The sequence below is a fragment of the Anser anser genome (assembly GCF_964211835.1).
Source record: "Anser anser genome assembly, chromosome: 21".
Classification (NCBI taxonomy): Eukaryota; Metazoa; Chordata; class Aves; order Anseriformes; family Anatidae; genus Anser; species Anser anser.
In genome coordinates, this window is record NC_139742.1 from 6,147,459 (window position 1) to 6,162,936 (window position 15,478).

Genomic DNA, 15,478 nt, shown 5'->3' on the forward strand with positions numbered 1-15,478 from the left:
ACTTGCAGAATTTAGCCGGTGTTTGGAGAGAGATTTAGCTAAATCCTGGGGAAAGGGAACTGTCTTAAAGTACGTACTGATCAGTCTGCAGCTGAACAGGCTACCGTTGTAAAGCTCCAGTGTCTGCATCTCAAAAAAAAAAAAAAAAAAAAGGAAAACTGAAGCAGGTTTATGAAAGACCTGTGAGAATGATTTGAAGCCTGCAACACCTGCCAGCTAGCAAGCTGGATTAAGAAACTCATTCAAACTAATTCAGCAGAAAGCAGGTTAAGAGAGAGCTTGCTCACCATTTTAGGTGGCTTGATAATGAAGAGCTCTGGATGTTGTCATACCTTGTAATAATTAGATTAGAAAAGCTGGAAGCTAGACAAGTTCAAGCTAGAAACCAAGCTGAAACTTCCCATGACAGTAAGTGGTTATGGTGCTGTTTCCTATGGCATTTCAACTTCTAAAGCAAAAGTGAGGGTTCTGTCTGAAATGCGAGTGACCCACTTCACGTAGGGGTTGGTGCAAGAATTGCCAGATGAAATTACACAGGAATGATCAGTGCTCTCACCATGGGCTTGAGATCTGCAGTTGAGGTCCAGGCTTTTCTGAAGGCAGCAGCTCAAGTCCCCCAGCTTGCCCAAAGCCAATGCTTTACCCTACAGGCCTGTGCTTTCCTACGGGTGAAGGATAACAGTGTGGATTACAAATAGCCAGCCAGAGCTGATTGTAGATACAACTGTCTGTCTGTCAATGGAGCAACTCCTTCTCAAGTAGCCGCCAGCCAGACCCTGGTGGTGCAGGCTGCTGCCACGCTGCCTTGCAGCACAGCCTGGGTACATGAGCAGGATTTGGGCTGTGCAAACAAAGTAGCACATTAAAAGGTTATGATTGTGTAGTGCTATCCCATATCTAAAGACCTGCTTCTTGTCAGAACTTCAGTCCTACCTGCAAAGAGATATTCAAGCCAAACCTTATATAAATAATTATTTTTGTTTTCTAATTCATCTTTTTCACCCTATTTCAACAGGGATATAAAGGCTACCCTGGACCACCAGGTCACCCTGGAGACCAGGTGAGTCTTCCTCAACCCACAAAGAGGGATGGATTGACTGACTCTGATGCTAGTTTGGATCCTGTACAGCCTGCTCAGTGTGGACAGCCAACTCCTGCCAGGGGCAGCTTGGTACACACAGGGGATGCACAGTGAGCTCCCGCACTGCCGGGAGCTGTGCATACACACTGAGCATCAGCAGGTTGGTGGGAGGACACTGCCTTGGAGTTTCTAAATTGAATTTCTAATTTTTATTGCTCAACCACGTTAGGTTTATGTGATGGAAGAAAAACCAGCTCACCCTATTCCCCCCTTTTTTTTCTTTTACATTAATTTCACCTGGAGTTTACTAGCCGCATCAAATTAAGTACTAATATGTAATTCCCCTCCCAAAGCCCATTCCCCCTCTCCCCTTTTCCGTCCCCCTTTTATTTGGTTAAGTCTGATGTTTGCAGTTCAGAAAAAAAAGGGCAATGAATAGCAGGCCCTGTTAGCAATGATGTTAAAGGATATTATACATGAATCCATTTAGTTCTGAAGAATTTTGGCAGTGCTTCCTCACCAGTAAAATGCTTCCATATGCCAGATATAGATGCAGCCTTACACCTTCTCTTAGCCTCCTTGTTTCAAACTATCTGCTGCTTTCACTGCAGATGGAGGGAGAAGGAGAAATACCAACAGTTGCTTAATGCATGGATCCCACTGACAGGGCTTCTGCTTGCTTTTTTCCCCTCATTAATTTATTTCTCTGTCTACCTTTAATATTTTCTTCTTCTCTATAAATTTGCATTAAGTTAATTCATTCCTCCCCCTCTCAAAGTAACTGAAAAGGTTTCTCAAGTGTGGCATTCACCTTACCTTCTCTCTCTTCTTTCCAAAGGGTGAACGAGGACCAGACGGAAGCCCTGGTGCCAAAGGTTATCCTGGCAGGCAGGTGCAGTAAATCTCATCGTGCTGTGCACAGACTAGGGATTTGGGTGTGCAGGTAGCTAAATATGTGCCCTGCTAAATACATGTCCCACTAAAGACAGTGCAGACCCTGGAACAGAGAAACATAGAATCACTTACGCTGGAAAAGTCTTGATCAAGTCCATGTTTGGCTTTCCTTCTTCCCTGCCCAATATCCTGTAGCAATGCCATGGCCTTTCACTCAGGGAGACGCTAAGGTCGTTAGAAAGTATTTTATGACTGTAATGGATAAAACCTGAATTTCTATAGCAAAATCTGAACAGTTTTTGCTTCAGTATAAGACCATGAAAAAACAAATAACAGCAGAGAAACAAACCTGAAAGCTGCTAACCCCTCACTTTTAGGCAAGTTCTTGCATCTGATGTTGAACAGGTTAGAAACCTGGGACATAAGGTGTATTTCTGAATGAAAAGATTTTAGCTAGTAAAATTTACTGATATAATCATATATATTCATATATATATAAAGTTATAAATGGACAACTAACATATAAATCAAATTTGTGGCTGCAAAAAAGAAGAATGAAAATCAAGTTTTTGTCTTCCGTCTGGAAAATAAAATTACTAAGACAACGTTAGGAATGGAGGAGTGTGCAAAGGAAAATGGATCAGGATCAGACACTTTATTTTCTTACTGATATAAGATGTGGAGTAGTTGGAAGAAAAGTAAGAAGTAGAATTTAAAAGACCCTAATTGGAATCTGTATGCAGGCAGGAGACAGGCCCTGTAGAATTTTACAGTGAAATGAGTTTGTCATGTTTTTTTTAAATGGACACATTATTGTTAGATTCCCCCATTTTTGTATTTAGATACTTAATTAAGAAGGTAGGCAGATGTCAAAGACCCCTGGCAGTCTGCTGTCTTCCAGACTTCTCATGAGTTCGTATGTGAGTTTTTACCCAGATGTACATGGCATTGGACTAAACATGAGCTAGATCTGCAGAACAAGTCTGCATTCCCCCTGCCTCAGACTATCAATAGCGTATGATCTATTTTAAATTCTAAATTAGATTGATAACCTCATTTAGCAAATTGTAGGTGGAATATACTGAAATCTGCTGGAGAATGCAGATGGTAGACCTGGAGGGAAGTTTTATGCACCTGACTAAATGCTGCATTCATACCCTGAAAGGCTCTCAGAGATGTGCGTGCCAAAGAATCTCCTAGGTGTGAATGTGCATTAGATGACTAATATAAAGTGGTCCCAGCTTTAATGGACATACAAGGCTAATGAATGCTGTTTAGCAATTCACAGCAGTGCTCTGCCCATCAGATAAGCAGGGTGAAATATTTGTGCGTGACATACGAAGAACAAAAGCACTTTCTTAAAATGTGGTTTGGGTCAGGAAAGTGACTTTTTTTTTAAAAAAAAAAGGAACTTTTTTCAGTATATCTGAATGCTGTGTGTATCCAGCATCAGTGCTGTTTACTTTAATGAGATTTTACTACTTGTTACTCCTGTCAGCTGTGCTGGCTCTGCAGCGCTATGGGAGAGCGAGTTTGGCTCTGTTTTGATTTGTGCATCATAGGCAGAATTGTTAACTTCGCCCCGGCGGCTGAGTTCTCTGACTGGCAATGATGCATGAGCCAGAAAAGAGCACAACTTGACTTTCAGATCCCAGGCTGTGTGTGCAGAGCTGCCAGCTAAAGAAAATACGGACTTTGCCTTTTTTTATTATTATTACTCTTTTTGCTTCCAAAAAGGCCCAACAACATTTGGAATTGGATAAAAATTGATCTGGAAACTTGCTAGAGGACAATAAACATGAAAATTCATTATGCATTTTTACAGGGTTCCTTTTCACAGCAGTAGGGACAGAAATAGATGGTAATGCTGCGGAGGGTTGGAGATGTGCAGCACCTGCACTGCTACGTGACCTTGTAGGCTGTAAAAATTAGAGGGGCTCTGTCACTGCATCAGGGCTCGACTGTGTTCCCCAAACAGGTATCAAAATACATTTGTCACTGCTATGTGTGTGTTCAGTTAGGCAGGAAAATGAAACGAGAGCCGTCGGGTACAGAGGATCACTGTATGTTGCTTCTGAAGTGTAATGCAACCTCTGCGCCCTGCTGCATTAGTCTTTCTGATCTTTCTGATCAGAAATCATTACTTGAGGCCCGGGGAAGGCTCACTACGTGCAGCTGCCTCAGGTTCTGCAGAGTCACAGCTCCCCAACAATGGGAGATTTGTGTTTGTGTCATTTTGTGTTTTGTTTTTTTTTTCCTCCTTTGTTGATACGCCTTGAACTCAGCACTGAAAGCAGAACCACGCAGGGACAGTGCTGGAGACTTGGCAGTACTCGTTAGGTGAAGTTAAAGGCTGTCTACATTTGTCTTTGTTTTCTCCCTTCTGTTCTAGGGCTTACCTGGCCCCATAGGGGAAGCTGGTCCAAAAGGCAGTCGGGTAAGCAGCCTTTGATTTGTGTTTACTTGTTTCTACAAAGGGCTTCTCAAGAAACTGTATGCTTAATTTTGCAGTCCTGAGACAAATTCCTTTAGGTTGTTGGAGTCAGGGGATTTTAATTGCACACCGCTTGTTTATTGAAACTCTGTTAAATTTTTTAAATTAAACTCTGAATATACCAAGATTGAAGATCAATGATAGTTCTGATGATGTAAAAAAAATGTTCCCTTCCTTACATTGCAGGAAGGGAAGAATGGTATACAAATTCCTACAAAAGACCAAAGTCTGAACTTTCTGCAAGCCCCGACTCCCAAAGGCCTCTTTCGTTTCAATAAATGTGGTTCAGTGGTCGTTGACCATGCTGAATATGGGCTCTTTTGGGTATAGTCTTGAGTTTGGAAGTGATTTATATCATTACACAGAAGGGCAAGCCAGCATCTTGAAGCCATGTGCAAATATAAACATTAATATTTCTGTTCTGCCTCCTTTTGCTCATCAAATTGAATTGCTGGGAGTTCTTCCTCACTGCAAAGGATTTTGTTTTCTTTTTTTTAACAGTTAAGACTCCCTTTAATCACATTTTGTTCTTTTCCTGCAATTGTAAAGTCACAATGAGATTCTGACCCAATAAAATTCCCTCTTTCCCTGACACGTGATACTTTCTCTATATGCTATAAATTCAACCAGCTGGCTTTCATCACTGGGAAAACTGCAAGGAATAAACAAATGCTGACCCTCTAGCTAGCTGTATGCCTGAGCTGGGGAGGGAGAACACGTGCTCGGTGTCCTGCAGGGGAGAGGAAGGTCTGGGAGAGAACAGCTTGCTCACCTCGCTTCTGCAAGTGATAACATTTTTCTTGGTGTATCCGTTTCACTGGCCTAACCAGGATCTCATGTAATTGTCAAGTGGTAGCTGTACAATTCTGAGATCACTGCTTTGCAGAAAGACTTGAAAATTATTTTCTGCTTTGCACCCAAGTGCTGTGTACTGAAGTATTTCTAGCTCCCCAAGAAAGCCACTCAGTACAACTGCAGTTAATCGGAATTGGGTACAGATCTCTAAGGCAAGATCTCTGCATTTTGTGGAGTAAGGCAATCGGCTGTGGGCTCTTCTCCACCTCCCCATCTCTGTTTTTTGATTCGGCAGGGAGTAGTTCAGCAGTTGCATGGTTTGTCTTGGGGTTCAGGAGGCAAAGGCAGACAGCATCATTACAACGTGGCTGTATTTCCCAGTGGGATATCGTCCCTAAAGGAAGCGCAACCCAAAGGGAGCGATGGACTGGTGAAAGAATTTGGTGGGGCTGACAGTAAGAGATTTAGTGATGATGGAGAAGGAAAGATGAGAGAAAATCAGTGTTAGCACTTGGCTCTTGTAACAGCGAGGTGCCACTGAGGGGGCTCCCTGCTGAAATTCACTTCCTCTCAATTCTGCATGTTTGGCACAAACAGTCCTTTGCAAAGGACCAGCACACAAGGTAACTTTGTGCTAACTGCTGAGCAAAGAGGATTAAACACAAGGCTTCAATTGTTGCAAGGGAAAGGAAATGTAGCATTTTATGCAGCGCGTCCTGTCTGAGCGGGATCTCAGAGCCCCACAGAAACATCGCGTACCCGAAATGCGACCGCTGCTGCTGAGTGCGAAAGGAATGGGTTACTTCTGCCATCACTCCTGCTAACCTTGAACCAAGCTCCCTTTCCCTCAGGTACGCTCAGAGCCAGCCCAGGTAAGGTCTCTTGTTGCTGGCCTCTTCCTGCCCGGAACCCTCCTGATCCCTGGTGTGAGGGTATGTGCCCTTGGACTACATCGTGGAAGCCAGCACCATGCAGTCCATGGGCATATACACTTGCCTCAAGGTTTATTTCATCACGGCTGCCACTGACCAACGCTGGAGGATGCTCTGCTGCTCTTCAGGAAAGACAGACTGACTGGCTGCTAATGGATAAATGGAGTTGACTACTTGTTTCTTCTTTTCTTTAGGGATATATTGGTCTCCCGGGATTATTTGGGCTACCAGGGGCTGACGGAGAACGAGTGAGTATTTTCTGAAGAAAACCTTGGTGTATTGCTTGACTGCAGTTCTTCAGAGCCTGGTGTAACCTTTTCTATCCCTTGTTCCTGAGAAAAGAGGCAAGCATGACTAACGTTTGAACACGCCTTCCTTAGCCTGTTTCTGCCCTTGCATGAAGACCTGTGTCTTTGTGTGATGCTGATATTCAGCTCAGGAAAACCCGCACTTCAGGCAGGATCCTCAGACCACACTGACATGTAGGAAGGAGTTTTTGTGTGTTGTCCTTCACTCAACATCTGCCGTCCTCCTCCCCCTTTCAACCTCATCTTAGTGGGATGGGGCTGGAGAACAACGCGAGTGGAAATTTCCTGCTCCCACATGAGTGGCATCCCTGCCACAGTATCCCAGCATTTTGGGTGTCCAACTGGAGGTGTCTGGAAGGAGCCTGCCTCTCAGAAGCAGCAGTGCCTGGGGTTCCTGACGATGGCTTTCCTTCCAGCTGCATCAAGTTGGGCAGTCAAGACTGGGGCCCATGGAAGGACACCTGTGGCTGTGTTCTCACGTGTCCTCTCTTCCTCCCACCCTCTCCATCGTGCCTTCTCCAAACCTGTGTGCTCAGGGCTTTGCAGGACCTCCCTTGCTTTTTTGCTCCTTTCCCCCAAGTCCTCCCACCTGCCTCATCTCCACCCATCTAAGGACTCCCTCTTCCCCCAGCACGAGCTCCTAAGGAAGGGCACTGTAAGATGAAGCCTGTTTTATTCTCACTTCTTCTCCCTCAAACACAAGCTCCAGAAACCAGAGAGGCCCCGGGAGCATGTGGGAGTGAGTGTGCCTGCCTGGGAGGGGACTGCCCTGCGCTCGAGAGTCGCAGATTTAATGCTTGTATAACTAAATAAGAAACATAAACAGAAGTTCTCCAGCGAGCGCCTTGGCGGTGGCCTTCAGGCGGTTCCAGACCAGTAGCTTAATGACTGCTCCTGCTAAGCACAGCCTCAGCCCGTTGCCCTGGGTGTGGATGCTGCCTGCGTGTGTCCTCGGGGCCGTAGTTAGTGGGTGAAGGTTAATTGTCCTCTGCTCTCGCAGCTGACTGCAAGGAGCTGACATTTTGCTTCCCGAACAATGCCGCAGTCATTAGCCTGTTTTGCATTCCCCTTTCTTTTGTTTTGTGTTGTTGGTTGGCTGTTTGCTTTCTCAACCAGACCTATTATTTTTTTTTCTCTGTGTGTTTTCCTTGCAGGGGATCCCTGGAGTTCCTGGGAAGAGGGGCAAGATGGGTAGGCCGGTAAAGTTTTTCCTCGTCTATTATGCAGACTTTGTTGAATGAAACTGTAAACAAAACATATGGCTTTTGGCTGGGCCCTTCACTGTCTTCTGATGGGAGCTAAATGGGGAGATCAAACGAACCTTTCCATGTCCCTTTTCTCAAGCAGGAAGAAAACTGAAGATAGAAGTACTATTCTCTTCCTTTCATGCTCTGCCCACTGCGCAGGCATTTCTGTTCTTTGTTGCACTGTCCACGCTCCCTTGGGTCCTACACTGCTCAGATTCTCTTCTGCAGTGTCTTCCCTCGTGCTCTCACTGAATGTGCTTTTTAATTCCTGCTGTGACTGCAGCATCCCAGGTACCTGTGCTCGCTCTGGTGCTACATCTGCTATTTTGTGCTCCTACCGGTCCCATCACATTTTCCTCTATTTGCTGTGATTCTCTCCAACCTTTGTATCACCTGGGTTTGTATAACACCAGTATGCTTTGGTATAGACGCGTTTCTGTCCTTGGTGGTACAGACAGGTGAGATGGGGACATGCTTGATGAGCAAGGAGACCAGGTAAACTTGAGCATGACCAGGAGGAAGAGGTGTTTGCAGGTAGGGCTGAATAGGAGGTGGAACTGGAAGCTGCACAGAAGGGGGTTTGTGCTGCCTGATTGAGGAAACCAGTGCAGAGATCTGGAGTCAGTGCAGAGATCAGACACACTCATGCTCTGGTGTTTCGCGTCATCTTTGCACCTTGTTCTTCATGTCAGCCTGAGTGTCTCTCAGTCTCCTGACGTTGCTCTCACAGGCTCCTTGTAAAATATCCTCTCACCCACACACGGAAAAACCCAGTGCTTTCCCCTTGTCCTCCTTGCATGCGAGCGCGTGCTTTCCAGGATCCCCACGCCCACCGCGTGCTGTTCTCAGCGACAGCCGTGCAAGCAGCTCGACAGAGCCCCATTCATCCGGGCTGGCTGCTCTCCTCTCGCCGGGATGGGGGAAGGTTGAGCAGATTTTTTGGGGGGCAGTGGTGGAAATGTGTACCAAGTCTTACAGTTTTGTAAGCCGCTCATTGCACCAGAAACCTCCGTGATGAATAACTGCAGCGAGCCAGTCGATGTAAGGATGACTCACTGACCACAGCAAAACAAACAAAGCAACTGTCGTTAGGTACAAGGCTTTCTGCTCTTCGGCTCCTTTCTGCGCAGCCCATGCTGTAGACTCAAAGCATCCCAGCTGTTGTTTGGCTCGCGCCTGTAATCTTCCAGGCAAGGGTTTTTTGTCTGGCGGTCACTATTACAAACAGGGCGCTCCTCTGAGACCCAGGAATCTCACAGCCTCGGAGGCATTCAGGCTTGGGATCTAGAGAAGGGACAAAACGGCTGCACGTGAGCACCTTTGTTCTTCTTGGCTCTCTCAGAGAGCTGTGGCTCCATCCCCGTTTCGTGCCATCAGGTTTAATAAGAACTCCTGAATGGACCGATGCTGCTGATTTGTACTCCCAAGCGTGAACAAAAAGGTTATGTGGCATCTAGAGGTATTCAGGAAATCCCTGGGAGAGCAGAAAGCAGGAACCAGCTGAGCTGGTTCCCTTCCCAACACTTATCTCCTGGCCGGGGCTGTCTCCCAGCCGGCTTGCAGCGTTTGTGAGCCTGCAGTGATTTTTCTGGTCTCTCACATCCCCGCTCCGTGAGGTTTGCTGGCACGGCTGCTGTTCCTGTTCTACTTCAGCGCTGTCACAGCAATGGAGAGCTCTTGGGAGCCTCTATTAGCTACCATTCGAGGCTGGTAAATGCTCCGGGGAGTGGGGAAGGAGCTGTTATCAAACACATTCTCTACCTAGTTTTGCTCAGTATGAGACAGCAACGGATTAAGAGGAGCAGGGGGCTGGGGGAGTTTGCATGTGACACCGTGGGCCTCCCAGAATGATGTAAGAGCGAACGATTAAAATAGACGAGCTGGACATGAGTCAGATTTTGAAAGCGTTCCAGGGAAGTTAAGTTCTGCAGAGCTGTGCGGGACACGGTGGATCTGTCGTGGAAACAGCCGGCCCCACCTCCAGCTCCGCTCTCCCTGGTGCGGGAGGCGAGCGCGCTTCCCACCGTGGGTCCTGGGGCTCCTGGGCGAGGAGAGGCTGGGGCTGGGAGGGGGAGAGCTGTGGTCAGAGCACAGTGTGCTGGGGAGAAGGAAATATCTGCCCTCTGCACATCTCTGGGTCTGCTGCCTGTTTTAGAGGTAGGCTGGAGGCCTGGAGCTGAAGGGGCTGGCTGCTGAAACCTTCAGTTTTGCCATTGCAGTGGCTAGCAAAAATGTGTTTTTTTAGTGTTTTTATGGATTTTTTATGGCATTCTGTTTGGCGTCTGGGGAAAAAAAAAAAGGATAAAAAAGCCACGTTTCCATGATGGCAGCAGGGCCATGCTGGGGGAAGTAATGAGAGAAGCTGCTGTCACCTTCCATCATGGCATGCAAGCAATCTATCAGTCTTAATTCACCTTTAGAAAGGAGACGTGCTGACACTGAAGTAGCACGCAGGAAGAGGAGGTATGGCTGGTCACCATTTGAGGTGGGCAAAGCTGAAAGTGGCGTGTTTTCCTTACGCTATGGAAGACAGGTAGCTACAGTCAGGTACATCTGCGCTGTAGTTTGTAGTAAACTTCAAACAGAATATGATCTTTTCAGAAGCTCTCAAGTCCTGTTAGAGAAAGAGGCTTAAAGGGGAACTTTCAGGAAACGCATCCAAAGAGCTTTGAGCTCTTTTTGGTTCCCCTTTGTTAATGGTGAGTGATTGTGTCCCTTATCCTTTTTTCACATGTGTAGGGTATCAATAGCACACCAGCAGTGCTGTCTTCTGCCTGATCTTAGCTTATAAAGTGTTTTTTTTAGTAGTATTATTTTAAAAGAGATAGGAAGGAAGAAAGCTTAGTTCCAAGACACACTTAGTAATTCTTGTGTTTGTCTGAAGTCTGTTCACGTCTCAGCAAAGACGCCTGAGGTTGCCTTCTGCTCTGAGAGCCTGGCGGTGCTGCTGGTCCTGTGCCTGGTCCTCTCGGAGCCTCGCTGTGCCAGGTGCTGTGCAAACACCTCACGAAGGAAAAGCCCTGGCCCAGAAAGGCTCCATCAGGTTGGGTCCTGGGACAGCACAGGACCAGACCAGCCCCAGGGCTGGGAGGTCGAGGTAGCCGTAGGGTGAGCCAGTCGTTAATACCTCGAGCAGTCGTTTTGGCTTCCCTAGCTGTGCTGGTCGTTACTGTTCTCTCTTTTGCCATCCTGTAGCTCGTGTTGGTGAGCGATACCCAGCTGTTGGGTGCTGTGAGAGGGTGTCCTGCGTGCCTGCAGACCTCCAGCCAGGGGGCAAACGCCTGCCGACAGATCGGGCTCTGCCACCTGGCTCCGCGCAGCCTTTGGCAAGTGCCAGCGTCGCCGAAGTGCTGCTGGGAGGAGATAACGTGACATGGAACTGGAAGTACAGGCACGGAGGGAGGCTTAGCACTCGGGACGTGTGGCCAGGACGGCTGACAGCTCCGCCGGGGGAGCGGCCGGAGCCTGCCAAGGCCAGGTGGGGAGATGCTGCACTGCCCAGGGGAGGAAGGGGGTGTGGGGCCCCGCTCTCCCCACGATGCGCGACTTCAGAGAAGCTGTTTGGCTCTTCCTGGGTTCATGCAAAGTGGGGATAACATGCTCAGCTGCCCTTTGGCTCAGTGACCGAAATGTGGCATGTGAGTGACAAGGATTGCTGCTCCGATGTCAGAGGAGAGGTTCTGTGGAGTGGTGCGGGGATTTTAAGCATTAGGGATCCCTATAGGGGTGATGCCAGAAGCCTCCCTTCCCTCTGCCTGTCGGCCACAGCGTGGAGGTCACGAGAGCCAGCAGTGATCTGGCAGCCGCTCTGACGTAGGCTCAGTATTTGTTGTGAGCATCAATGCGGTGGCGAGCTGCCGAATCTGGCATCCGTTCTCCAGGAGCTGACCACAGCCGGGGTCCCCCTTGCCAGCTCCCAGCTTGTAATGCGGTGGTGCCTTCTTGCCAAGCTATTTTTCATGTCTGCTGTCTTCTTCCATGTTGACTTATAAAGTTAATGTCTTAACTCCTGCCTCCAGTGAATGCCAAGCCTCCAAATACTCTTTTTTCTCCATCTGATAAGTTGTTAGAAGTGCATGCGATGGCCCTGCACTCCCTACTGAAGTGGGAAGGCTGTTGCATCATCTGAAAGCGTATTGCCTTGGGAGACCAGATAGCAAAAAGCAGGGCAGCCTTGGGGTTGTGGAGGTTTCACTTTACAGCCTCCCCCAGCCTCCTGACGTATGGCTAAGATAACTTGGTGGTGAACGTAAGCGTGTGCGGCTTTGCCAAGTTACACAGCTGTAGCTGCTGTCTGTGCAAACAATGGGGGGACGTGTTTTGCCATGCGTCTGGAAAGGCTGGCATAACCACAAATCACTGAGAAAATAAATTGTGCTCCTTTCTGTAGGGACTGAGACTTTAAACAGCTCCTCTCTTCTCGCTCCAGTCTTTTCTCTGCTTTGGATGGAGCTGAGGCCCTTCCTTGCGTTTAGAGGGAACCGAGCTCGAGTCTCCTGCACTACACGAGCTGAGATTTGGGAAGCTGTTAACAGCGTTTCCAAGTACCTCTTCCTTTACGAATCGCTGCCAAACTGCTTCCCTTGAGTGGTCTCCTCGGAGGTGCAGAAAGGCTGCCCATACGGCAAACATGGCTTAGGAATGCACCCAGAGAGCTCTCACCTGCGGCACTGAGTATTGTGGCTCACATGGGCTCACATATAAAAATACTTTAAAGAAATATTGTAATTGTAATTTTACTTGTAAGTGTGCTGTTAGGGGCTGTTTGTGCAGGTAAACCAACAAAATGAGCTGCAGGAGGGAGTGCAAGTGGGCTGTAGGAGGTGATGGAAAGGACTCAGGTAGCTCGCTCTGTCTTGCGCCAGTACTCCTGCACAGCACCAAAAACTTTGGTGTCTTCTTTGGAACTGATTGATTTTTTAAAAAATGCTTTTAATCATTCTGTTTGCAAGAAAAGCAAAGTTGAGGTCCTGAGAACTGGTAATTAGCAAAACTCCCTTGTTACTGAGAGAGACTTCTAGTCCATGGATTGCATTTTTCCTGCTAGCCATCTAAGTTGATTCTTTGCTATCATTTTTCTTTATTAGCTTAAATTGTTGAAATAATTTGGTTTGAGAAATTGGTGACTTCTTTAATAGCTTAATCTGGTTGCTGAGACTGGGCAGCTGTTCTCTTCTGCCTTCTGGGCCGGGCTCACCACTCTGAAATGCAGGAGCGAGCCCAGAGCAAATGTCACGTTCTCTTTTTTGGCCCAAATTGCATTCCACATGTCCAGAGTTTCCCAAATCTCTGTGGTGAGGCACTTTTGTGGTTACTGATCACTCTGATACCAGCACGTGTTCTACGTTCGTGATTACAACATCCAAATAATCTGGCAAGCTGGACAATATTGGCATATATTTAATTTTTTGGAGAATAGGCAAAATGAAGCACTGAAAGCACAGGCAAAAGGCTTTGAAAGGTGCCAAGACCCATAACTTCTGCTGAAACTAAGGACGGTTTGTTTCCAAGAATGTTCTCAGTGATTTGTCCATTGTCATTCAGAAAGCTCGTGAAGAATTAAATCCATGTCTCCTGAGCACAAGAGCATCCTTCTTCCTTCGGGGAAATGTTCATTCATAAATCAGACCAAAGCTCCAAAATGTTTTTCATCAGAAGTAAGAAAAACTAACGCAACTGTCCCTGTTGAATCTGAAAGCATTTTGATCTTGACTTTCTTAAATAGGAGGCTGCTTGATTTGGAAATCTTGGCCATAAGTAATTAGAGGCATTGGCAGGTTCGGTGCTCTTCAGCATTAGGTAATCGAGTCTGTGTAATCTGCACTCTGGTAGAGCCCCTCAGAAGCAGGAATAGATCATATACCTGCATGAAAGGAGCAAAGCAGATGGTTGAGAGGGTGGAGGGGCTGTAGGGTGACTTCAGTGGTGTCTGGCTGTAGGGGCTTCGGGGGAAGCTGGCTCACCGCAGGTGGAACTGGCTGCCCTGGAGGGCCAGGCTCCCGCAGCTGGAGGGGTAGCTACGCTAAGAACTGCCACAAAATCTTTATCCAAAGAGGATGTGACACGGAGATGTGAAGTGTGACACAGAAAGAGAGCAAACCTCCATCTGGGGTGACAAAAGAGCAAGCCCACCAGCCCCACACCGGGCTGAGGGGGGCATCCCCCTTCTTTGCAGGGATGCGAGCTGTCATGGTCCCGGGTCTAGACTGAGCAGGAGGCAAAGGCTCCTGCGTGGCTGTGTGAAGCAGAGCTGGTGAGGAGGCCAGCCGGGAGCAGGGGTCTTGCCAGGAGCCCCTCAGGGCGGCTCTGGCTGCTCAGGGACCCAGCACTGGCCCCGAGCCACCCCGCTCGCCCTCGCACCCACCTGCGGGGGGCTCACGTCTGCGCCCTCCACCACGAATGCTCTCAGAGGTGTTGGCTGCCAACATAAGCTACATTTGTTTATTTTATTCTCCCTCTTTTTTTTTTTCCAGTCAATGCCTTCTCTCACCCTCAGCCTCACTTCCCCACCACCTTTTTTTTTTTTCTTTGGTTTAAATTGTTTGACTTGCACGCTCCATCCCTGAGGAGACTCCTGGGCAGAGATTTACCTGGCCGGAGCCAACTGGCAAATGCAGTCTTTTGCAGACAAGACAGGAGGACTGGTTGGTTCGAGCAGCTTCACCTTCAGCCAACAGGAAAATAAAATCCTATTTTTGGAGAAGGATTCTGTTGGCGCGCAGACCTGCCAGGATTCCTCGCAGCAGCAGCTGCCAGACTTGCCTCCCTTACTCCACCAGGGAAAGTGTTTTAAACTGGATCAGATGGTGCGTACATACAACACACCCACCCACATGCGCACACCTGAAAAGGCCTCGGGGAAGCAAAGGGCTCTGCGCCTCGGGCCGCTCTCTGTTTCCCTGAGGATGGCTGCTTGCAGGGCACGAGGCAAGAGGTGGTGGCGGCTGCTCAGACCCGGAGCAGCCCTTTGGCTGACAGCAAGGAAGGGCAGGCTGCTCTGTTTGCTTTAAGCAGAGGAAGAAAGGAAGGGGAGGTGGAGGGGGATGAATCCCCGCTGCAGGAGGAGCTGTTTCCAGAGTCTGTCTGGGTCTGGTTGTTCTCAGCTGGAGTCTCCTGGCATGCGAGAGGATGCCCTTTGCAGGGAGCGGGATGAACCAGGATTAAGGCACTGTTGGGGGACCTCAAGGTATAGATTTAGTTACTGGTCCAGCTTCAGGCTTCTCAGTGTTACCTGGGATAAATCAGCTTGCGTCTCTGTGTCTCAGTTCCCTCTCCAGCAGTGGTTCCCTGCCTTCACCGAGCGCAGTGAGGACAAAGTCTGCAGCCACTGCTTGGGGTGGGCAGGGGGGAGCACAGAAGCCCTGGGTCTTGCTTAGTGCGAGCCATCTGCTTGTATGGTTTTTCTCCAGCTCCTCTTCAAGTTTCGCCTCGCTTCTTTCATTGAATTTCTCCTTCAGACAATGTGAAATCCATTCAGCTGAGCTTTACTCTTATTTTTTTTTTTACCTTCTGTATTTCCCAGCTGTGAGATGGAGCCAAAAGTTTTGTCATACCTGCCTCCAGGCACCGTGGAGGAGCACCCCGCTGGCTCCTGGCCGGCAGGACGTGTGAGGCGAACCTTTTCCTCCCAGCTCCGCTGCCCTTTGCCATTCCTTCCCAGTCCTGGTCCTTCTCCGTGTGTCCCCTCCCTCCCACAGAGCAAGCAGGATGCTCAGCGGGTTGTTTTT

At 48.2% G+C, this 15,478-nt stretch overlaps 1 protein-coding gene across 6 annotated transcripts in view; it reads left to right on the plus strand.

Annotated features, from left to right (window-relative positions):
• Window positions 1-15,478, plus strand: part of COL27A1 (collagen type XXVII alpha 1 chain) — a 197,103-nt gene that overhangs the window by 91,117 nt on the left and 90,508 nt on the right. For all 6 annotated transcript variants that reach the window (XM_083807795.1, XM_083807798.1, XM_083807794.1 and 3 more), the window contains 5 exons: window positions 1,016-1,060; window positions 1,920-1,973; window positions 4,368-4,412; window positions 6,391-6,444; window positions 7,659-7,703. In XM_083807795.1, coding sequence (XP_083663921.1) covers window positions 1,016-1,060; window positions 1,920-1,973; window positions 4,368-4,412; window positions 6,391-6,444; window positions 7,659-7,703 — 243 coding nt within the window. The remainder of the gene's footprint in view (window positions 1-1,015; window positions 1,061-1,919; window positions 1,974-4,367; window positions 4,413-6,390; window positions 6,445-7,658; window positions 7,704-15,478) is intronic.